General features: G+C 53.7%; 1 protein-coding gene across 4 annotated transcripts in view; it reads left to right on the top strand.

Moving 5' to 3' along the window:
- Abl1 (ABL proto-oncogene 1, non-receptor tyrosine kinase) overlaps window positions 1–21693 on the top strand; it is a 131605-nt gene extending 109912 nt beyond the window's left edge. For all 4 annotated transcript variants that reach the window (XM_006983444.4, XM_006983445.4, XM_076568955.1 and 1 more), the window contains exons 4-11: window positions 585–857; window positions 9119–9203; window positions 9518–9695; window positions 11397–11581; window positions 13839–13991; window positions 15166–15255; window positions 15795–15959; window positions 18415–21693. In XM_006983444.4, coding sequence (XP_006983506.2) covers window positions 585–857; window positions 9119–9203; window positions 9518–9695; window positions 11397–11581; window positions 13839–13991; window positions 15166–15255; window positions 15795–15959; window positions 18415–20102 — 2817 coding nt within the window. In that variant the 3' untranslated portion in view covers window positions 20103–21693. The remainder of the gene's footprint in view (window positions 1–584; window positions 858–9118; window positions 9204–9517; window positions 9696–11396; window positions 11582–13838; window positions 13992–15165; window positions 15256–15794; window positions 15960–18414) is intronic.
- The last annotated feature ends 3110 nt before the right edge of the window (window positions 21694–24803 follow it).

Below are 24803 nucleotides of genomic sequence, written 5' to 3'. Positions count from 1 at the left end.
CTGCCTGCCATCTGCCCCGGCAGTGGCTCCAGGCTGGACAGTCAGGCAAACATTTACACTGGAGGGTAGGGACTAGAGATGACTCTTGAAGTTAAGAGCACTGGCTGCTGCTCTTCTAAAGGCTCCCAGTTCCACTCGCTGTAACTCTGGCTTCAGGGAGTCCAACACCTTCTTTTGGCCTTAGAGCACCAGGCATGCACATGGTACACGTACATACATACATACATACATACATACATACATACATACATATGCAACTACCTATACACATAAAACAAAAATAACCAAAAGATTTAATTAAAAGTAATACATTGGTTCAAGCCAGCCTGGTCTGCACAGTGAGTTCCAGGACAGCCAGGGCTGCCCAGGGAAACCCTGTCTTAGGGGAAAGTAGTACATTGTAGGTTAAACTGGGGAGTGCTGGGTGGGTCTCAGCGGAGGCAGGTGCACATGCCCTCAGGCTTTGAGTGTCAGTAAGTCCCCCCCACACACTGGAAAAAGCTTGGAAGAGGGACTCAATCGTATGGAGAGCCTTTCCCCTGGGTTTTCGCTCTGTTAATGAGGGTGTTCTCTATCTTCCTTAGCTCTACGTCTCCTCAGAGAGCCGCTTCAACACTCTGGCTGAGTTAGTCCACCATCATTCCACAGTGGCCGATGGGCTCATCACCACGCTCCACTACCCAGCTCCCAAGCGCAACAAACCCACCATCTACGGCGTGTCCCCCAACTATGACAAGTGGGAAATGGAGCGCACAGACATCACCATGAAGCACAAGTTGGGTGGAGGCCAGTATGGGGAGGTGTACGAAGGTGTCTGGAAGAAGTACAGCCTGACTGTGGCTGTGAAGACCTTGAAGGTGGGTTTGGGGCCTGGCTGAAGGATGGGGGGGGGTGGTCAGCTGGGCCCAGGCCGGTGTGAGGCTGATCATCTTCCGTCTGTGGCTCCACAGGTGCTGAGGGTCAGGAAAGGCTAGTTATTAGAGTCACCTGTTCCGTGGCAGCCTTCTTTCAGAGCCTGTTTTCTGTACTTGTTGGGTGACGTGGAGGCCACTGCCTTGTGAGAGTTAAGAGGTGGAAAAGGAGAGTCATGAGAGATGAGTCCTCTGTGGACTTGTGGGCTGATAGAAAAGCCAAGTGTGGAGTGTCTTGGCCAGTCCTTCCTGGAGCAGCTCCAAGAAGCACTTGTCACTGGGCTGTGGCCTTCCTTCCATCACAGGGCCACGCCCCTCTTCACTGTTGGCCAGTGTGTCACATTTGTTGGTGTTTTCCTGTGGAAGGTCTCTGTGTGAGGCTAGGTCCCCTTCCCGGCATGTGAGCGGTCTGAGCTTGTCCCTGTGGTGAGAGTGCCCCCTACTGGTCGTCTCCATGGCTTGCTTGTGCTTGTTTTAGACTCTGAGGATAACTGTGCACAGCCGCCAAGGGATGGTGCGGAGCTGCCCACTGCTGGGAACACAGGCCTGAGCGTGTACTTGTGCCTCACCTCAGCCAGGCAGTGCATCTGACAGGCTCAGCTCTTGCTCTAAAAGACAGTAAAATGGAAGCTGCAATTTTTGGTTGCCATAAGTAATTGTTTAGAACAAGACTGCATCCCTTAATTCTAGAAGGAAAAGCGGCTTTCCGATCACCGTATTTAATATTTCCCCTCCCTTTGGCCCTGTGGCAGACCAGTGCTGGGGGAAGAGGGGCATAGGTGGAATTGCCTGGAGTACTCTTGGATATTTTCCAAATTCACCTTTTTAAAATTTAACACATGTGGAGTTGCTCACATTTATTGGCTAAACCCTAGGGCTCAGACCTGGGTGGTCCACATCAGATGAGAAATGGACAGAATACTTACTGATGATGGCAAGACAGTGGGTTGGGGCGGTGTCGGAGGACAGGCTCTGCCATGCAAGGAGGCCGCAGTGATGGCTGCAGTGGCTAGGAGAACGTCAGTCATGGCTGTGAGGAAGGGCAGAGGCCAGGAGAGACACTGGGTCTTTGAGGGGCAGGAAGCCCCAGCTGAGGAGGAGGGGCCATTGAGAGCCAGATGCTCAGGGCAAACCTGATTCCATCCATTTTGCAAAGCATGAGGGGAGAGTGCTGATGATCCTCGACCAGTACACGCGGTCACGGTGTCACTGGCTGGGAGGGCCAGCAAGGACGAGGGAAACCACAAGGTACCTGAGACCCAGCGATGAGGGAAGGCTGATTTGAAAACCCCCAAGAGAGAGAGGGGGGCGGCCTGCAAGGTGATTCAGTAAGTAATGCACTTGATGCCAGCCCCGACGACCTGAAGTTGGTTCCCAGAAACCCCCAGATCTGTCCTCTAACCAGCACACGTGCCACGACAGCTCTTCCCACAGTAAATAAATAATGTGGAAAACCATGTTTAAAAAGAGGCCGAGGCTGGGAAGCCCCGTTGATGGGCGGCGCTGCAGCTCTCCACGGTGGAAGGGATTCCGGAGGAGGATCTGTTCCGGGACTTTCTGTTAAGACCTCAGCAAGTTTCCCCAGAAGCCCATTACCATGTGTGCCACGGTCGGTGAAGAGTGACAGGGTCTGTTAGGTAGGCGCTGGGGGCTACCGGGCACCGCACCTGACCAGGGAGAGGCCTGCGCCCACTGCGCCCACTGTGGAGGTGTGTTTCCTCAAGACACGAGCTGTGCCCGGCCCCGCGCCTGGTCCTGCGCGTATGAGGAGGCCCTGCAGCCCGTTACCCCTTGTTAGAGAGAGCAGTAAGGGGTTTGGACGCTCGCTCTCTTCTACAGAAGTGGAGAACTGTACCAAACGAATGGCCAAGTTACCACCGAGGGGTGTGTGTGTGTGTGTGTGTGTGTGTGTGTGTGTGTGTGTGTGTGTGAGTGTGTGTGTGTTCGTATGCTCAGTTCATCCAGCAGCTCCTCAGCACTCACAGGGGCCGAGAGAGGGGCCCAGGCATTAATGCAATCACCACTAAGGCTGTGGAAGCTGGAGTACTGAGCCGGACTCCAAACCCAGGAACCCAGATCCCAAGCCCAACTCTTGTCATCTCCCCTATCCCCCTCAACCTTCCTGATGCTGTGACCCCTTAATACAGTTTCTCATGCTGTGGTGACCCCAACCTTAAAATTATTTAGTTGCTACTTCATAACTGTAATTTTGCTACTGTTGTGAATTGTAATCTAGATATCCGATAGGATGAATATCCAATACAGGACCCCAAAGGGGTTGAAATCCACAGGTTGGGAAACCGTTGTCCTATCGACTCCCCTTGCTGGTGTAGTTGTGAAACACTCAGAGAACCCTGCTGGCCTTCCCAGCTTCATTCTCGGAGTGGAGCCTTGCTTCCTCCCATCCCTAACCAGCAGCGGTGCAAGGCCGCCTTGTGCCCAGCCCTTCCCCTTCAGCCTGGAAGGTGGGTGCTGCCTTTGGAGAGCAGGAAAAGGGCAGGGCGCTCGGCTGACCCGTGGGGGAACGGTAGCTGCACTACAGTCAAAGTGGGGTTCTGTGAGAGGGAGGCTGCAGCCCTGGGCCGCTGGGGAGCTCTGGTTTTGAGAGCCTCCTCGTGCAACTGTGGACATACTTAAGTCTGAATCCTTGAAACCCTCCTGCTGCTTCAGTCTCGGGATTGCTCGGCCTTACAGGGTGTCCTCATGCCAACACAACAGTGTGCTGAAGAAAACCCTCTTACGCTGGGCACACGGCAGTGGGTAAAGCATTTCCATGCAAGCAGAAGGGCTGAGTGCCGAGCCCCAGGTCCCAATGAAGTCAGGCAGGGTAGCATGTCTCAGCAACCCAGGGCTGCTGTGGCAAGCTAGAGATGGGGCTGTGCTGCAAGCCTGCAGGCCACTCAGCCTGGGGTGCAGGGCAGCGACAGACAGCAGAGGAAGGGAAGGCTCTCCAGGCTGTTCTCTTCTGTTCTGACCTGTCGAGTGTGCTGTGGCATGTGCGCCACGGCACAGCTGCATGCACTGCACACACACACACATACACACACACACACACACACACACAACCCCAAAACAAACATGCACCAGGCTCTTTTCTTTTGAGCCACCAACCAGCTCCCAAATCATAACATGGAAACTTATTAGTTATGAATACTCGGCCTAGCTTAGGCTCATTTCTGGCTAGCTTTTTAAACTTAAATTAGCTTCTTCTCTTTGTCTACCTTTTGCCTTGGGGCTTTTTCCTTTCCTTTCCTTCTGTATATCTTACTGTCACTGCTGCTGCTGCCTGCCTGCCTGCCTGCCTGACTTCTGGCCCCGGGCGTCTCTGTCATTCTTTCCTCCTCCTCCTCTTGTTCCTCTCAAGCCTAGATTTCTCCTCCTATTTATTCTCTCCGCCTGCCAGCCCTACCTATCCTTTCTCTGCCCAGCTATTGGCTGCTCAGCTCTTTATTAGACCAATCAGGTGCTGAAGGCAGGCAAGGTGAAACAAATACAACACATCTTTACATAATTAAACAAATGCAGCACAAACAAAGGAAACACACCTTTACACAGTTCAAGTAATATTCTGCAGCATTAAAAAAAAATGTAGCACATCTTTGTCCAGTTAAAATAATTCCACAACTCAAACAGACAAAAAGACAGCTGGGAAGTACAAGGAGCCTGGGTCTTTAAAGGAATTACATCCCAGACGTCTTTCAAATGAGTTAAGACTACTTTGGGATCCAGCTGTGGCAATGCTGTTTACTCCGAAACTCACTGACAGAGCAACGTGGGAAGAATCCAAGCACAGCAGTGTACCTGAGCCCGACAGGGAACACATAGAGCCCCCCAGGTGGTGGCTGGGGTCCTAACTGCACCCCATCAGCATTGAGAGACTACCTGTGTCTCCCTGAGGGGCAGCAGATCTGCCTTTATATTTTTTCTCCTAAAAATGGTTTATTGGGGAACTCTAGAAACAGCCAAAGGGAAGGGGATTCTGCAGCAGTGTTGACATTTGGCAGCCACACTGCAGATTCCACACACTGCTGTGTGCCCGGAGAAAGGCCATGCGACTGGAACTTGCTGTACCATGGTGGCTCGTTCCTGCACTGCCATCGCTCCTGGTAGGGCTCTGCTGGCCGTGGAGATCAGTGTGACCCTGATGTTTGAGAACAGATGCTTTTTTGTGGGCTCTTTGTGGGAGGTAGTTACAAACCAGATGTGGACCTTCAGCTTCTACATCTGTTTCCCACCACAAGGGCTGGTGAGGAGCCACTGTCTCCCCAGGGTGCTCTTAGCCTTCAGTGCCTGTCCAGAGAGCCCAGTGAGCAAAGCCATTTCTAAAAGTAGTGCCCTCTCTTAAGCTGTAGAATGCCCACACTTGGGGTGAGGCCAGGAAGCCTGTTAGAGATAGCTGTTTAGTCTCGGTAATTGTGTCTGTGAGAAGACAAGAAAAGCAAAGCCAGTGTTCATTAGAAACCAGTCTGTCTTCCAGACGAGCAGGGTGCTTGTTTCGCTTCTTAGGACCAGAGGTAACTGCCACAGCAGTAGGAGCGCATGCCCCTGATGCCCGCTGGCCAGGCACCGAAAACAAGTTCAGAGGCTCAGGCGGCCCAGCTCCTAGAGTGCCTGTCTAGTACCCACAGAGCCTTGATCTTACCCCTTAGCACTGTATACAGATGCAGTCCTAGCCCCTGGGAGGTAGCAGGAGGAGCAGGGGTTGGAGGTCATTGCATGAGACCCTGTCTAAAAAAAGGAAGGAGGGGAGGGTGGTCATAGAAGATCATTCAGAGAGACAGACAGACAGACTCGGGTCATCAGGTTACCAGGGCCTCTCGGAGCAGCAGAGCCCGGTCAGCATTACTGACAAGCCATCCTCTTAGCCACTCTTTGGGACTGTCTTAGAGGATCCTGTTTCCTCTGAAGAGGGTGGGGCCGGTCAGGCCCCTCTCTCCCCAACAAGCACAAGGGCAAAGAGATGAAGGAACATTCAGACCTCTAAGCATTTCTTCTACCCAGCCCATCCGGTTCTGTTTTGTTGTGCAAAGGGGAAAAGTGTCTCCAAAAGGATGGTGTGGATTGAAAAAGTAAGCAGAGGAGCGTCGCAAGTTAGAACGAGGGTCTAAGGCTTTACTTTGTTTTTAATTTCAGTAGTTAAAAACCTAAGTTACAGTTTCAGTAAAAAAATTAAATCGAGTCTAATTCCAGCAGGGGGAGACATGCTCACACTGATTTTTTCTGAAAGAAAAGAGGCAAGCAATGGTTGCCCCATGCATGTATGTGTGTGGGGTGGAGACAGGCATATGGACAGACAGAAGCAATGGTTGCCCCATGCATGTATGTGTGTGGGGTGGAGACAGGCACACGGACAGACAGAAGCAATGGTTGCCCCATGCATGGGGGTGGGTGGAGACAGGCATACGGACAGACAGAAGCAATGGATGCCCCATGCATGGGGGTGGGGTGGAGTGGAGACAGGCATATGGACAGACAGAAGCAATGGATGCCCCATGCATGGGGGTGGGTGGAGACAGGCATTCGGACAGACAGAAGCAATGGATGCCCCATGCATGTGTGTGTGGGGTGTGGTGGGGTGGGAAGATGCTGTGGAGTAATGTTCTGTCTCATGATCGTGGGTCTTTTAAAAAAGGGTAGATGGCTCCACAGGAAGTGAGATTTCTGAGGTGATGTGCCTGTGTGGTGCACTGTGGTACTTGCATTAGAAAAGAAAGGCTTGAATGGTAGAGAGCGGCACTGGAGAGTGACTGTCATAGCCAGTTGTATCGTGCAGCACTGACCCTGGGTTCAAACTTTAACATGAGTGCCCTCTGCTTAGCTTGGCAGTGACAGCCAGAATGCTGTGGTGACACCAGAGCGGCAGATCACATCTCTGTCTAGTCTTTTGGAACCTGTGTTTAGTGGTAACAGACCAACACATTGGCATTGGTCATACTTTGCTTCTCAGTGTGACTGACCAAAGGGAAGAAGCGCCAAGAAAAGATTGGCCATCCTCTAGGGTGTCACTCCCCTTGCCAGGGCAGGAACTGGGACAGCCGGAGTGCCAACCTTGTGGCCAGTTCCGCACTTGGCACGGGGACAGTGTGGACACTTACACGCTTGGCACGGGGACAGTGTGGACACTTACACACTTGGCATGGGGACAGTGTGGACACTTACACACTTGGCATGGGGACAGTGTGGACACTTACACACTTGGCATGGGGACAGTGTGGACACTTACACACTTGGCACGGGGACAGTGTGGACACTTACACACTTGGCATGGGAATAATGTGGACACTTACACACTTGGCACGGGGACAGTGTGGACACTTACACACTTGGCATGGGAATAATGTGGACACTTACACACTTGGCACGGGACAGTGTGGACACTTACACACTTGGCACGGGACAGTGTGGACACTTACACACTTGGCATGGGAATAATGTGGACACTTACACACTTGGCACGGGACAGTGTGGACACTTACACACTTGGCACGGGACAGTGTGGACACTTACACACTTGGCACGGGGACAGTGTGGACACTTACACACTTGGCACGGGAATAATGTGGACACTTACACACTTGGCACGGGGACAGCGTGGACACTTACACACTTGACACGGGGACAGTGGACACTTACACACTTGGCACGGGGACAGTGTGGACACTTACACACTTGGCATGGGGACAGTGTGGATACTTACACACTTGACACGGGGACAGTGGACACTTACACACTTGGCATGGGGACAGTGTGGACACTTACACACTTGGCACGGGAATAGTGTGAACACTTACACACTTGGCACGGGAATAGTGTGGACACTTACACACTTGGCACGGGAATAATGTGGACACTTACACACTTGGCACGGGGACAGTGTGGACACTTACACACTTGGCACGGGGACAGTGTGGACACTTACACACTTGGCACGGGGACAGTGTGGACACTTACACACTTGGCACGAAGACAGTGTGGACACTTACACACTTGGCACAAGGTCTGGTGAGGCTGTCTGCTCAGGGAAGCGGATTTTCAAGAAACCTCTTCCCTGCCACACAGACTTCCTGCAGACACCGCACGCGGCCTGCTGTCTTCCTTGCCCACAGAGCCTCCTTCTTACTGCTAGGGAGACCCTGCCTCTAGCCGCTGCCTGTTCCTGTTTGTGGTCGTTGGTTCAGAGGACAGTGGCTTAGGTTGCGGGGAGGCCGAGGAGCATAGAGCACAGCCCTTCAGACTCAGCTGGGAAGGTGGAGAGTGGCAGGCTGCCCTGCCTGTCTGGGGCCTTGTACTGTGCGACCTACACAGATGCTTCTGGGAGTCGTCGAGAGCTGCGGTGAGATCAGTGTGGAACCTGGGTGATTGACCCCCTAGTCAGTGGTGATTGCTTCATTAGGTGCTCATGCTGCCGCATACCTAAGCAGCTCAGTGTCTGTCCGCTACTTCTGCCGGCGAGAGGCACTCTGGGAATGCGACCCGAGCCAGCTCCATTTCAAAGTCTTCACACTGTTCCTTCTCTAATGTTAAGGGTGCTGGATTCAGAAGCACACAGTACTTGTGGAAACAGTACCATAGTGTCTGCACATCTCTAAGACCTCACACAAGGTCCAGGCCAAGCAACTCTGACCCACGGCCCCACTGACTCGCTCGCTGGGCCAGGACACTTGACACAAACAGTAAGGGAGAAAAGATCAGTTTGGCTCATGGTGTCAAAGGGTTTCGGTCCATCACTGTGCGGAAGGCATGGCAGAGCGGCCTGGTCTGTGTCTCAGGAGTGTGTGGCAAAGCTAGTCCCGTGATGATAGCCTAGGAAGAGAAGAGCTGGTCTAGACCCAGAGACTGGATCTAACCTTTGAAGACCTGCCCATAATGAGAACTCATTCCAGACAAGCCCCACCTCCTGAAGGTTCCAAAGCCTTCCACAATTGCTCCATCAGCTAGGGAACAGCTGTTCAAGACATGAGCCTCTGGGCGACATTTCACATCCAGTCCATAATGTCCTGGGTGAGAATTTGCCCCATGGGGACTCTTCACATCACCAGGACAAGACTCATGGAGCCTGTCAAGGGCAGTGTAGCCAGTGGTCACCAAAACAGTAGCCTAGGCTGAGTGTAGGCTGCCACTGCTGTTTGCATTAGCCCTTGAAGCTGCGTCCTTCCTCGTAGGCACTTCTTGCTAAACAGATGTGTCCCCTGAACTTGCTTCTGCAGGAGGACACCATGGAGGTGGAGGAGTTCCTGAAGGAGGCTGCAGTGATGAAGGAGATCAAGCATCCTAACCTGGTACAGCTGCTAGGTAAGCAAGCATGGACTCTGAAGAGAGGCTGTGGGCAGCTGCCTGTGAAGGGCTCTGGTCCAGATGTCCGTGCGCTGAGCAAGCATCACGTCTTAATCAGAGAACTGTGTGTTGGGGGCGTGGGGAAGTCAGAAGACAAGTCGGTTCGCTCCTTCCACCTTCCCTGGGTTCTGGGGGCGGGCCTGTGTGGCAAGTGCTTTTACTCGCTGAGCCGGCCCCCAGCTCAGAAGCCCTTTCTTCAGTGCTGGACGTTTCTAGGGCTCCTTCCCTTGGGAGCAGGGCCACATGCTGAAGCCCCCATGTCCTGTTGTCAGGGGTGTGTACCCGGGAGCCCCCGTTCTACATCATCACGGAGTTCATGACCTATGGTAACCTGCTGGACTACCTGAGAGAGTGTAACCGGCAAGAGGTGAGCGCTGTGGTACTGCTCTACATGGCCACACAGATCTCATCAGCCATGGAGTACCTGGAGAAGAAGAACTTCATCCACAGGTAGGGCTGGCCAAAGCAGCCGCACCCAGCCTCACCCCTGCTTCAGAACACCCAGCTGTGGGGGCTTCTGGCTCAGCTCCCACCTTGGCGCTGGCCGCTCACTGGCCCTTGAAACGAAGACAAACACAAGTGCCTGACCTATGTGCTGCTTGCAGCAGGCGGGACTAAGTCCTTCAGGCCCTGGGCCTGGGCCAGTAGAGCAGCTAATTCCCAGGAAAGAAGTGGTTCATTTCTGAGCCTTTTTGGACTTCGTGAATATTAAATGAAATCTGTAAAAGGCCTTCTCCCTTCCTGACAGCCACGGCTCCTTTGGAAACAGTGCACCCCAAGTCCAGCCCTCAGTCAGGAAGACCTCTCTCTGCCTGGGTACAGTAGAAGCCAGGGCCTAGGCCTAGTTTCAGTGTGTGGCTTTTCTTCTTTTTCTCTGTGTTTCATTGTCCACCAGCTGTCACTGGGTTTGGGGATGTTTCCATGGCTGTAGAACTGTATAGAATATGCAAGCCGGAACTAGGCATTTCTGCTGCTTTTAAAACCCGGAGTGTTTTGACCTTCAAGTGTGCCACAATTATCTGGGTTTGCATGCTTTGCTGGTGGAAGTGGCTTCCTAGCAGAGTGAGAACCTGTGCAGGAGGGAGCCTGATGGGCTTGGCCCGACTCCGTCATGCAAGATGTTCTCCACGCCACTGTGGTGACCTTTCCTACCCAATTAACTCAAGTGTGAAACCTCGACATGAGATTTCATAGCCAGGAATAAGTAGTGTGTGTGAAATGCTGGCAGCCCCTCGGAAGACAGATTTTTTTCTGCTCCACAAGAGCCCAATCCAAACGCTCCTGTCGCTCAGCAGAGTGAAGCCTCTGATGCTGCAAATTGAGATTTCCAACTTGTGCCTTGCCTTGCATGGCCAGCTCTGTCCCCCTCCATTCACACACTTAAAATGCCTTACCAAAAATCCTATTAGGCACAACTCTTGTGTGCTTAATTTCTCTCTCATTGCTGACGATCAAGCCGCATCGTGCAGCCGTCGCCCTAAGCTGCCTCATCTTCTCATTCCTCGGTTCCTGGTTGCCTTGTGATTTCATGGTTAACATCCATGAACTAAAGATTAGACCCCGTCTTCCCTAGAAGATTCAGGAGGTGAGCGGAGGTGGATTATACCTGAGAGTTTCTCAGACACATTTGGGTAGGCATCAGGAAGCAGGAGGAAAGTAGAGAACGTATTTGGGTAAGGAGGCAGCAGACTCAGTTTCACTTTTCCTGCTAAGTATAGAGAGGACAGGCAGAGACTCACTCCCGTCGGTCTCTCGCAGTTGAGCGCTGGGCTCCCTTCCCTGTGCCTGGCGTGGGCCAGTAGCTGCCCAAGCACACAGGTGACACTTGTTATTCTCCAGGCATCAGAGGAGGCGCTCACATACTGTCCATTATCACCCAGCTGCCCAAAGCAGCCCTGTTAGGTCATTTTAGGGGGAGGTAGCTGAGTTCCAAGGCAGTTACCGTGCTCCAGGGCCCGGGGCGGGGGTGCCCCATTGCCACTTGTGTTGCCCCCAGTGTCTGCTCGGGCTGCTGGGTGGCAGCCTGACTAGTATTTGCTGAGGGCATTTGAAGGCGTCCAGGGACCACCCGTGACTTTTCTGTGTCGGCGTCACAGACGCAGAGTTGGGGAGGCAGCCAGGAGCTCATACAGATGGCCCTTCCTTTTTCAGAGACCTTGCTGCTCGGAACTGCCTGGTTGGGGAAAACCATTTGGTGAAGGTGGCCGATTTTGGCCTGAGCAGGTTGATGACAGGGGACACCTACACAGCCCATGCTGGAGCCAAATTCCCCATCAAGTGGACTGCGCCCGAGAGCCTGGCCTACAACAAGTTCTCCATCAAGTCGGACGTCTGGGGTAAGGGCCGGGTCCTGGGCAGTCCTTGCCAGTGGGGGTTCCCCTCTGCTTCTCTACCTCCAGCTCTCTTCCATCACTACACCCTCTTTCTTGTTTCTGGCTTATTTTAAAATCCTGTTTTCTGTTTTTATTCTAATGAAGCACAGTGACCTCCGGAGGATCTAGAGTAGCGCTGTTCATGTCTTCATTCCACATTAGCTGTGGACCTGATGACGGTGCAGCATCGACCCCACAGGCACCCAGAGTCACCTCCCCACAGGAGAGCTGTTCACTCTGGTTAGGGTGCAAATGGAAAGCTTCATGCGGAAGTGCCACCTTTATTTTTAGAGAGTTTTGTTTTGTTTTGTTGTTTTTGATACAGTATCTTTTTATATAGCTTCAACTGTCCTAGAACTCATTTTGTAGACCAGGCTGGCTTCGAACTCAGACCCGCCTGCCTCTGCCTCCCGAGTGCTGGGATTAAAGGCGTGCTGTGCTGAGGGTGAGTTGAGTAGTGAGCCCTGTGCCCCAGCCACTTCTTTGCCTCTTGTTATTTTCAATCCCAGACATCGTATTATTTTACACATAAACATGTCGGTATTTGCTTCTTACAGAAGCTCTTACAGCATAGCACAGTGCTACACTCAGGCTTGACCGATTTCTGAATATTATCAAATATCCAGTGCTTACACTCCCAGTTTGACCTGAGAGCCGGATGCAGCTCCCTCGCTGCGTTAGTCCTGTGTCTGTGGCTCCAGCCTGTGTCTTCCATCACTGGCTGGTTCCTGCTGTTTGTTCATAGACTCTGTCACTTCCCTTTGACCTTTCCAGAGTCGGGACTTTGTTTCTGTGCCCTGTGCTGTCATCTGATCAGGCCCCTGGCTTCAATCCTCTTAGAGAATCTGAAGTCAGATCTCGAGAGCCGATGACATTTGGGTTGACTTTTCTTTCCCTTAATACACAGAGGAGGTGGCGTACTCTTAGATCGCGTGATGCATCTGCGTGGCTCCCCCTTAAGTGCAGCAGGTCTCACCCACTTGGCCAAGCTCCCCTCCACAGATAGCCGCATTGCAGTTCATAACAGTAGCAACCAAATAACGTTGTGTTTGGGGGTCAGCACAGCATGGGGAGCTGTAGTAAAGGGCACAGCCTTGGGAAGAAGGGAGCCTCTGCTCTAGGAGGATGTGCTGTGCAGCTCTTAAGGACCAGAGCCCAGACCAGCGGCTCACTGGGGGCTGTCTGTCATGTGATCATTCTCCAGCTCCTTCTTTCCAGAGTCAGTTAGCCACCGAGTACAAAAGAAAAGGCCTGGCGAGTGCTTGGTTGCCCAGTGGTGGAGCTGGTGCAGAGATGGGATCCAGTGAGCTGCCTGTAGTGGCTCCCACTTTCCCAAGTGGCCTGTCGTGGTGGCAGTTGGACTTGCTAGTCTTTTGTGGCGTCACTATGAGCCACACTGTTGTTGACACACTGATATGATTTGTGCTGGGTGCTTCTCCTTTACAGTGGAATGTCTCTATATCTTTGGCCAGTGGGAGCTCCTCCCCTGCCCCCTGATGGCAGCCATGTAGTCCTCCATACTGTCTGTGCTGTCCGGAATGGCAAGCGAGCCCAGGCCTCTTCCCTCTCCCGGGTCTGAATCACCTGTTTTTCTAAGGACCCCGAGTTCTGTTAGTGGGAAGAAGGACATCAAGACTTTGAAAGTTCACAAGATTTTTGCAAACCGTTTCGAGCTGGCAGAAACCTTGGAGATAATCTTTCCACCTAGAAACAACTGCTGGCCTGACAGTCACGTGGCTCCATAGTCACAGAGCTGTGAGCAGAACATGGCATCTGGCGCGCAGCCCACGGGCCACTTAGCTGAGAGACCCTGTCCCCAGGAGGTCACCTTTGCCTTCTCTCCTTAGACCTGTTTTAATGTAGTGTGAGTAAACAGTTTTGCTCTGTCCTACCTGTCCTGGGCTGTTGTCATGGAGAGCCTGGTAAATGTCACTGCTTGGACTGCTCTGCAGCTCTCTCTGCTGCAGTATGAAAAAGCCTTGTGCATTTTTTTCGTGTGTGTGTGTGTGTGTGTGTGTGTGTGTGTGTGTGTGTGTACATACTACTTTGGCACATGTGTGAATGTCAGAGGACAACTTTATGGAGTCACTTCTCTCCTTCCCCCTTTGTGTTGGTTCCCAGATTGAAAGGTCTTTAGGCTGGTGAGGCTTTACCCACTGAACCATCTCACTGGCCAAACCCTCACGTACCCTGATGTCTTCCTCTTCCTTCTTTCTTTCAGCATTTGGAGTATTGCTCTGGGAAATTGCTACCTATGGCATGTCACCTTACCCGGGAATTGACCTGTCGCAGGTTTATGAGCTGCTGGAAAAAGACTACCGTATGGAGCGCCCTGAAGGCTGCCCGGAGAAGGTCTATGAACTCATGCGAGCATGTGAGCCTCCCCAACCCATTCAGAAAGTGCACGTGGGCACTGAGGAAATGGCAGTGTGCGAGTGTCTGCAGCAGGCCGTCCAGTGGGTCCTGGGCAGTGTTGCCTTGCTCCCGAGCCACTCCGAGTCTGGCTTTGGGGTGCCTTTCAGTCATTTAGTACAGATACCATACATAGGAGTCATTTGCCTTTGAGAGGGATAGTTTTTGGTTTGCTTTTTGTTTTGGATCAGAATCTCATTCTGTAGCCCTGGCTGGTCTGGAACTCATAGTGACTCTCCTGCTAGACCTCACAAGTTCTAGGGTTGCAGGTATGTGCCACCATGCCCAGGTTCTTTTCATTTTTTTAAGCATAAAAAGGCTTAGATGAATACCAAACCTGGGTTCTTACTAATAGATAGATTCCTGGATCCTGCTTTCACACACCTGGCTACAAATGTTCCAGGTGATGTAACTAGTGGTGTTTATATAATGTGAGTGTGTGTGTGTGCATCTGCATGTGGTGTGTGTGTGTGCATATGGTCTTACTGTCTGTGTTCATATGACCACTCCCTCACCTTTTTCTTTTTAGTAGTATGTCAGCGACACTGCCCCTACCCATATATCTAGATTTTCCTACCCTGCTCCCCACCTTTAACACAGCTGTTTGCTTTCATTACATTGTCTGTCTTTCTTTATGAGGGCCTACATTCCACAGCATGCAGCTTGCAGGAGTTGGTTCTCTTTTTCCACTGTGTGGATCCCGGGGATCAAACTTGATCTCAGTCTTGGCAGCAAGTGCCGTCTTGTGTCACGGCACTTCACCCCGATATTTCTAGAAGCTGGACTGTTGATACAAAGTTTGTTTATTTCAGTTTTCCAAGACAGGGTTTCTCTGTGGAGCCCTGGCTGTCCTGGAACTCACTCTGTAGACCAGGCTGGCCTCGAACTCACAGAGATCCGCCAGCCTCGGCCTCCTGAGTGCTGGGATTAAAGGCGTGTGCCACCACTACCACCCAGCTCTTTTCAAATTCTTAACATATAGCTTAACAGTAGCATTTGGCATTTTAACTTGCCATGACATCAGCAGTTAGCAGGCTTGGAGCGCCTCCATCTTGTCCAGACTGTTCCTTGGGGTGGCTAGTCCTGGCTTGCTAGCAGTGCTCCCCACTGCTCTGACGTGGGTCTTCTCTGTCCAGGTTGGCAGTGGAATCCCTCTGACCGACCCTCCTTTGCTGAAATCCACCAAGCCTTTGAAACCATGTTCCAGGAGTCCAGTATCTCAGATGGTAACGTACCTCCTGGGGCATGCAATGTGTTGAAAGGTTGGATTGGGGCTAGACAGGCCTTCAGTTCATTCCTGGTAAAAGTGCCCAGGCCAAGTGAGAGACCAGAACTCTGCACAGGGGCTTTAGTGGAGGTTCTGTGTCTTTTGTAGTCGTTCAGAGTTCTAGAAAACGCTGTGCTGTTTCCGCAGCATCTGTGTCCGTTTTCTCTCACTGCATAGACCTTAGGAAAAAGAGAGTTCCAGAAACTGGAGCGACAGCTCAGTGACTAAGAGGACCGGGCTCATTTCCCAGCACCAAGATGTTGGTGGCTCACAACCCCAGTCCCAAGGGATCCAACACCCTCTTCTGGCCTCTGCACCCTGTGGTGCACAGACATACATGCAGGCAAAACACCCATACACATACAAAAAAATAATATTTAAGAAATATATATATATATATATATATATATATATATAAATTAGAAAAAAACAAAGAGAATCCCTTTCAAGACAGCATCTTTGCTGATGACTGCTGGACTGTATGTGTGTGATCCTCAGAGGTGGAAAAGGAGCTGGGGAAACGAGGCCTGAGAGGAGCGGCTGGCAGCATGCTGCAGGCCCCAGAGCTGCCCACCAAGACCAGGACCTGCAGGAGAGCTGCCGAGCAGAAAGACGCACCTGACACCCCCGAGCTTCTCCACATGAAAGGCCTGGGAGAAAGCGGTACGTCCATGCCTTCTCACCCCTCAAGCCAGGGTAGGTGAACAGGAAGTTATCAGTGGAGCTGGCAGAGAACAGCAGACCTCCTCAGTGCTGCCAGTCTCCCCAGGGAGCCATTCAGCAGTTGCTTAGACAGGCAAAAACTGGGATGCCTGCCAAGAAGCACACCCACCTTTCCGTGTGCTCTTCACAGCACTCTAGGCATCTTCCAGGACATACATTGCAATAAACAACATTGAGCCAAACAGAGCAGCCTGGGAGTCACTCAGTAGAGCTCCTTGGGACCAAGCTGGGGTCCCTGGAGTTTCTGGAGTGTCTTTTTGCACTCTTCTTAGGACAATGAGACTGGGTCAGGAGGTGTCTAGAGATGTCCAGGGATGGTATTAGCAGTCCTGCATGCATGCTGTGCACTGAGTAACTGCTGGGCCAGCATCTGGCTTTCCTGCAGACCCACTGAAGTCAGTTTTGGGGGGTTAGTACTTGAACTCACAAAGGCTCCCAGGGGCTCCCAGCATGGGCGAATGGACTGTGGGTCTGGTTGAATGGGACCAGACAGAAGTTTGGTTCTAATAGAGATTCATAAGGGATATTTACTCCGCAGAATCCACAGTTATGTTTTTTAAACAGTTGTATTTTTAAACCTGTACTCATACTGATGAGAAGTACAACACATAAAGTACTTTAGGGAGTGTCTTAGTTCCTAAAAGGGTTGCTGTTGCTGTGGTGAAACACCATGGCCACAGATACCTGGGAGGACAGGGTTTATTAGGCTCACACTCCATCATCACAGTCCATCTCTGAAAGAAGTCAGGGCAGGAACTGAAACAGGGCAGGAACCTGGAGGAGGAGCCAATGCAGAGGCCATGGAGGAGTGCTGCTTACTGGCTTGCTCCCCATGGCTTGCTCAGCCTGCTTTCTTAAATAACCCACAACCACCTGCCCAAGGATGGCACCACCCACAAAGGCCTGGATCCTCTTCCATTAATCACTAAGAAAATGGCCTACAAAATTGCCTATAGCCCAAACTTAGGAGACATTTTCTTGTTTCATGACAGAGTTTCTCTATGTAACTCTGTCTGTCCTGGAACTCACTCTGTAGACCAGACTGGACTCGAACTCACAGTGATCCACCTGCCTCTGTCTCCTGAGTGCTGGGAAAATTCATTTCTTAACTGAGGGTCCCTTCTCTCAGATGACTTTAGCTCGTATCAAGTTGACATGAAACTGTCCAGCACAGGGACAGCACACACAGGTGCCCAGGGTGTGTGTTTGGAAGGTTTCCATGCCGGCTGAGGATATGGCTCAGTGGGAAAGCACTTGCTGAGCAGTGGCCGGGACCCAAGGTCCAGTCTGCACAATCCATGTACTAGCACATACCTGAACCACCAGCTGTCCTGCAGAGAGCCCCTCAGAATGTAAGGGCCAGCTAGCTTGGTGCACACAACCAAGTTGGAAGGAAGAACTAATACCTGAGGTTACCCTCTGACCTCTACATGCATGCTAGGTGTGTGCATGCTTGTGTGTGTGCGCGCGCGCGGTTTTAAAAAAAAGTCCAAATTGTGGAAGCATTGAATCGTCGTCCTCACCCTTTTGGAGGCTGTGGCACCCAAGCAGTCCCTTTGTCCCTGCCGGTCGTCACGCTGTCTGATGGTGGGCTGTGGGGAAGAGAGGCTGCCATGGCCGCATGTCCTGAGGCAGAGCAGGCAGTGAGCAGACACGTGTGTCCTTCCCGTGTATCATTAGTGCAGTGTTTTGGTAGGTCACCTCCTGGTGAGCCAGAAGTGTCCCCAACATCTGTGCTCTGGATGTGGCTCTGTGACCCAGTAGAGTCTCTTCGTCCACCTTCTTCGGCTGGACGAAAGTGTGGAGCGGTCCTCTGCTCACCCTCGTTCTGATGTGTGCCTCTGCCAGTGTTAGGACAGGCGCAGCCTCCATCTGTCCGACAGGCTGAGGGAAGCCGCCTGCAGCTGCCTGATAGCACAAAGGCCTTCTGTGAACTGTCGCTCGTATTTAAAAAGGCCCACCTGAGGTTTCAGGAAGGTCATCTCCCGTCTGTCACAGAGTCCCCACGGAATACCTGACCTCTTTCTCTGGGTTACACCTCAGGAACCTCAGCGGGTCTGACCTTGGGCATTGCTCCGATGACCAGAGGGTGACATTGGAGGGACTCCACCGCTTTAACTGGTTTCAGGATGAGGAAGGCAGGGTCACTTGGCTCTTGTCCTCTGAGTCTGGGGAGAGAGACCTGTGCCCTGCTGGTAGTGACAGTGTTCATGGCTGACACTGACGATGAGGCCGAGCTGTGGTGAGAGCCACCTTTGTCTTCTGTCTGCCCCCCGGCAGCCCTTGAGCTCTCTTGTGCCTGTCTATGAAAGCTGAGGTGCAGAAGCCATGCCCCCCCCAGGAGTGAGCGCCTCCTGTCCAGGGAGCTCTTGCTCACTCTCGCCCTCTCTTTCAGATGTGCTGGACAGCGAGCCTGCCGTATCACCTCTGCTTCCCCGGAAAGAGCGAGGGCCCCCAGACGGCGCCCTGAATGAAGATGAGCGCCTTCTTCCCAAGGACAAGAAGACCAACTTGTTCAGCGCCTTGATTAAGAAGAAGAAGAAAATGGCGCCAACGCCCCCTAAGCGCAGCAGCTCCTTCCGCGAGATGGATGGCCAGCCAGAGCGCAGGGGGGCTGGTGAGGATGATGGCCGGGAAGTCAGCAACGGGCCACCAGCTCTCACCCCCTCAGAGGCCCCAGAGCCCAAGTCTCCAAAAGCCAGCAACGGGGCTGGTGTCCCCAATGGCGCCTTCCGGGAGCCAGGCAGCTCGGGCTTCCGGTCTCCCAACCTGTGGAAAAAGTCCAGCACACTGACCAGCAGCCGCCTGGCTGCCGGGGAAGAGGGCAGCGGCATCAGCTCCAGCAAGCGATTCCTGCGCTCTTGCTCAGCCTCCTGCATGCCCCATGGGGCCAGGGACACGGAGTGGCGGTCAGTCACACTGCCTCGGGACCTGCCATCTGCCGGCAAGCAGTTCGACTCATCCACCTTTGGGGGGCACAAAAGCGAAAAGCCAGCTCTGCCTCGGAAACGTGCCAGTGAGACCAGGTCTGAGCAGGTGGCCAGAGGCACGGTGACGCCCCCTCCGCGGCTGGTGAAGAAGAGTGAGGAGGCCGCTGATGAAGTCTTCAGGGACATGGAGTCCAGCCCAGGCTCCAGCCCTCCCAGCCTGACTCCCAAACTCCTCCGTCGGCAGGTCACTGCCTCTCCTTCCTCTGGCCTCTCTCATAAGGAAGAGGCCACCAAGAGCACGGCCTTGGGGACTCCTGCCACTGCCGAGCCGACACCCCCCAGCAACAGAGTGGGCCTGAACAAGGCCTCCTCTGAGGAGACCCGAGTAAGGAGGCCCAAGCACAGCTCGGAGTCCCCAGGGAGGGACAAGGGGCGGCTGGCCAAGCTCAAGCCCGCCCCGCCCCCTCCACCTGCCTCGGCAGGGAAAGCCGGAAAGCCTGCGCAGAGTCCCAGCCAAGAGGTGGCTGCCGAGGCAGGGGCGGCAGCAAAGCCGAAGTGCTCGGGTCTGGCTGTGGACGCTGTGAACAGTGACCCCACCAAGGCTGGCCAGCCTGGGGAAGGACTGCGAAAGCCCGTGCCCCCATCCGGTCCAAAGCCTCAGTCAGCCAGTAAGTCTCCAGGGACCCCCACCAGCCCGGCCCCCACACCCCCGACAGCGCCAGCGCCTTCATCCCTGCCTGGGGACCAGCCATCCTCTGCCGCCTTCATCCCCCTAATATCAACCCGTGTGTCTCTGCGGAAGACCCGCCAGCCGCCCGAGCGCATCGCCAGTGGCACCATCACCAAGGGTGCGGTTCTGGACAGCACTGAGGCCCTGTGCCTCGCCATCTCCCGGAACTCAGAGCAGATGGCCAGCCACAGTGCCGTGCTGGAGGCTGGCAAGAACCTGTACACATTCTGCGTGAGCTACGTGGACTCCATCCAGCAGATGAGGAATAAGTTTGCCTTCCGCGAGGCCATCAACAAGCTGGAGAGCAACCTCCGAGAGCTGCAGATCTGCCCCGCGACAGCCTCCAGCGGCCCAGCTGCCACACAGGACTTCAGCAAGCTGCTTAGCTCCGTGAAGGAGATCAGCGACATCGTACGGAGGTAGCAGCAGCCAGTGCATGCCAGCCGGAGATGCTGCAGTCCACGGGGCTTGTGTGCCCTTAAGGATGGGGGCCGGGGACTGGGGAGCTGGCAGCTTGGCCCAGGAGCTTTACAAAGCATCAGGCAGAGCCAGGGCCTCCTGAACCGGCCCTCCTCCTGTGCTGCGTGCCAGCTGTCCTGCGCCTTTCCTCCCCAGCCCAGGGGCCTGTGTGGGGGCCTCCTGCTCCAAAGACTGCAGCCGGCCTGCCAGGCCACCAGGCTCCTCCCTGCCCAGGCCTCAGACCCAGCTCCGAGGCCAGCTGGGAGTGCTCAGAAGGACTGTCCTTCCCATGTCTTCGCAGGAGAACATCCTCCTCGGATGCGCCTGGTCACCAAGGCAGGGGAGTCCCGTCCCTGAACCTTCTATGCTCACGACCTGTCCCAGAGAGGCTGTGCTCACTGTTTCCTCATGTGAAGGAAGCTGTTGATTTGAGGGTCATGAGGTGCTAACACCAAGGGCCCAGGTGGGTGGGTACTGGAGACAGAGCCAGGGCAGTGTGGTCTGTCATCTGTTTAGATCCTCAGTGGTGTGCCCTGCAGGCCTGGATAGCAACTTGAGTTTCATGGGTGGCAGTCTCTGGGTTGGCCAGGCCAAGGCTAGGGCTCCAGGGGCCCCCAAAGATCTGAATTTCTGAACAGTCTTCTTCCCTCTCCTGCTCCTGAGGTCAGGCCCATCCTGTCTGGTCCTTGCCTTGATGGCGAGGGTCTGGTTTTCTGTTGTTTTTGAGCATTCCAAAGCTCTGCCCAGAAAGGAGCACCACTAGGCACAAATAGGCAGGAAGGACCACCGGCCTGGGGCTCTCCTGAGCCCTGGCTGCTCCCCAGAACTGCTGCTGCTTAAGCACCGAGAACAGTGCTTCGCCTGGTGCTCCCGGAGGCACACCACAGCACAGGCTGGGGGCGGGGTATGCTTCGCAGGCTTAGCCAGGGCATGTCTTCCTTCCCCAGCAGCCAGGACCAGAGCTGAGCAGAGAGACAGGCGTGTGTCTCCTTGACTGTGACCCAGAGCAGCCAGCTGAAGAGCGGGGCGCCTGCCTAGGCCTTGCGCTGGGCCAGGCGAGACAGCACCACACTCCTGCCTCTCCACTTGGCTGCACTGTGCTGGCCCCAGTCCCACACTCATCACCTAGACTCGGCTTGTGTTTTTCTGTAGAGATGACTTCCTCTGGGGTGTTCTCCATGGTCCTCATAGCACATCACCTCCTTGCCTCCAGCGGCCCTTCTGCAGCCCGGGGGAGGCGGTGCCACACTGCCAGCGGCCTTGAAAAGCCAGACACCCCCGTACTCTGAAACCACGTTCACAAGGTACCAGTCTGTCGTTGCTGACATGATGTGCCACTATATTTTACATTATACTTTGGTATTACACTTTTTAAAATAGACTTGCTCTCTTATAAATGACATGTAAATAGGTTGCCACTGTGCCCCTCTGGCACACCAGTGACATCCCCCTTTTTTCTGTCAGTACATTTTGTTTCTGTATATGACTCTGTGTTTTTGAATCCAAATCTCTCTGTAGTATTTTTTAAATAAATACGTGTTTACAGAACTATTGACGGATTGCTTGATCTGTGATTCATCCCTGCTACGCGTCATGTCCCAAAGGGTCGCCGCACATTTGGCTGTCATAAAGCAGTATAGTGGCTGCCGTCCATGAACAGGATGTCTGGGTATTTGTCCCTGGCACATAGTTGCCCAGCTCTCGTCAGCCTTGCAGCAGGTGGCAGTGTCCTGTGTCGGCCCTGGAGTAGGAGAGACATAAGCTCCTGAGATTCTTGCTGGCAGGGTGACTCCTCCCTGGCACGCCCCTACATCTCAGGGTCCTCCCCATGGCCTCAGGCAAGTATGACTGGCCTGTTTTCCCAGTGTTTCATGTAAGGCCACAGGGGTGAGATAGGTCACCTCGGCCCAGGGCATAAAATACTTCTATCTCTCAAGGTCCTAATGTGTACCTGAAACTTAGTCATTTCTAAGACCGGCCTTAGATCACAGATGCTCCCTGGAATCTAATAGCTGTGCGTTGCCCAGAGAAATGCTCCTCTGCACATGCCAGCAAGATGGCTCCGAGGGCAAAACACCCGCTGCCAAGCCTGGCGACCTGAGCTCCATCCCTGGGACCCACGTGGTGGAAGGAGAGAACCGACTGGGCCAGCTGTCCTCAGACCTCCACGTGTGCACTGTGGGGAATGTGCGTGCACCTGGGAGTATGTACACAAGATCAGAAGGGAAGCAGAAGTGACAGACTTCTGCCCACAGAGGTGAAGTTAGTAACCGCGCTGTTGGCGTTGGGGTTCGGGTGCAGAAAGGTCGCTGCACGTCAGGCCCAGCTGCAGCCGCTGCTGGCTGCTGGGTGTCCCGACACTTGGAATAGGCACCTATTCTGGAAGTGCCTGTGCGCAGAGACAGTCCTCTTGCTGCCACATGGGATGTCTGCAGCGTCCCTCTGAGGTCTGGCGCCGTCCTCTGAGGTGTGGAGTAGCTGAAGCTCAGAGAGGTGAAGCAGCTTGGCTAAGGCCACACTGCATGTGCCCACCTGGTAGGTCAGGGAGTCTGTAGACAATACAGATGGCTGCATCCTGCCCGGTGGAGGACCTTCCAGGCTGCGACCTATAAAGGTAAGCTGGTTGGCCTGGCCTCACAGGCCCAGATCTAAATCAATGCTGACCCACTCCAGTGTTCTAGGGAAGTCCATGTCTGTCGTCGTCGTCCCGTCCCCCTCCCCCCCCCCCCCCCCCCCCGCTCCACGTGCATGTGTGCGTGTAAGATAGATATCAATGTTAAGTGTCTTCCTTAGTCACCAATGTATTTTTGAGATGGTCCTTGTTGAACCTGAGGGTCACCAGTTGGCTAGGCTAGCCAGCCAGTGAGCTCCAGGGACCTGTCTCTTCTTCAGTTACTACCATTCACTCTGCCCATGAGAGACATGCACCCAGCATGTGTGGGTGCTGCGGATTTGAACTCAGGTCCTCCTCACATGGCAAGCACCTTACTGCGCTGTCAGCCCCCTGGGAAGTCATTTCTAAGTCTGGGTTTGCACAGATGACATTAAGTGAGGCCGGGCAAAACAAGCACCCCCAGCCACCACCACCCCATCACTGGTACTGCCTTCATCCCTGACCTAGCCTCTTGCCCCAGATCCTGGTCCAGCTAATGTCGATTCCGCAGTCAGACACCTCTCGGATTCTGTTTCCCCGGGAGCTTTGAGACTTGTGCCTACAGACCATGAGCACAGGGTGACCAGAAACTCAAGGTTGGGGTCTGTGGATCTCCTGTTGTCTCTGGTACTGGAGCGAGTGAGGATGGGCTGCTAGCTGTCCTTGGCCTTTCTTTTTTCTTTCCCTCCTCCCCCTGGAGCTGAGGACCGAACCCAGGGCCTTGCGCTTGCCTAGCCCTACCACTGAGCTAAATCCCCAACCCCTTTTTTTCCTTCCTTAAGCATTTAAATAGTATTCCAAACATAAAATATGGACAGACATTTTCCACACATCTTAGCAGCTAATAACCTGTAGATGTGCACACCATAGGGAAGATTGGCCTTTTTCTTTCATTTTTTGTTCATTAGTCCAGGCTGGCCTCCGTCTCACTCTGGAACTGAAACTGGCCTTGAACTTCTGATCCTCCAGCTTCAGCCTCCGGAGGATGGGGATTATAAGCCCGCACCATACGCCTGGCTCTTGTTTGTGTCTTGAATAAATACAGTGAGTAGCTACAGACAGCTCTCGGGTTGAGAGTCAGAGGTGCCAGGCCAGCGGGTGGGCAGCCTGGGGCTGAGTCTGCCTCAGGGTAGATGTTTCCCAGAGCCTCTCCTTCCCCAGTCTGGAGAGGAGTGATTTCCTGGTTCCCAAGAGGACAGAAGAGGGCCTCGACCTTGCCAGAGCTTGGGAAACTTGGGGGCAGGGGTTAAAGAGGGAGTTTAGCACCATATGGGCGAGCTGGTTTAACAGATCAATGCGTTAGCAGTCTGAGTATTCTGATTTTCAGCGCTATTGAGCTCCAATGTACAAGCAAACTGGAAAAAAAATAGCTTTGTTGGTTCTTTTAATGATTAAAGGTAATGACAGCAGATTCATTCCTTTGAAGGTCTCCCCCTTCCTCCCAGTCTTCTCCATCATGGTTAATCTAATCCTGCTAAATTAAGAGCCTGCCATGCTTGAGATGCAGCTCGCGGGTAGAGCGCTTGTCTGCCATGCACGGCGGCTGGAGCCGGAGTGCCAGCACCGACCCACGGAGTGAGGGTGCGCAGGTCACTCGGCCTCGCGGGCAGCAGACCACCTGAAGAGTGAAGAGAAGGACCGGGGCCCTGCCAGGGCCCCCTCTGCCCCGGCTGGTGGTCTGGCTGTCTCAGCCTGTCTCCTGTGTGTACGAATGAGCCCGGGGAGGGATTGAGCCAGGCTAGCGCCCCACAGAAGCCGGGTGGGCATCCCCGGTGGCTAAGGGAACTGGGTGGGACCACAGTCGCCTGTGTCTCAGGAGTGTCTTCAGAGACACGGACCCAGGGAGTGTGTCAGTGCCCATCATGTCCCACTAGCAGGAGCAGCCGCATCCCTTTGCTGGACACACCCTCAGTCACGTCCTCCTGTGAGGTGGGAAGTAGAGCAATGTGCCTCGCAGATTCTGGGGCCCTCGCCTTGTCCCTGTGACTGCAGCCTAGGACACACGTGCAAGG

Source organism: Peromyscus maniculatus, chromosome 4, assembly GCF_049852395.1.
Source record: "Peromyscus maniculatus bairdii isolate BWxNUB_F1_BW_parent chromosome 4, HU_Pman_BW_mat_3.1, whole genome shotgun sequence".
Classification (NCBI taxonomy): Eukaryota; Metazoa; Chordata; class Mammalia; order Rodentia; family Cricetidae; genus Peromyscus; species Peromyscus maniculatus.
This window is presented reverse-complemented; position numbering and strand designations above follow the sequence as displayed.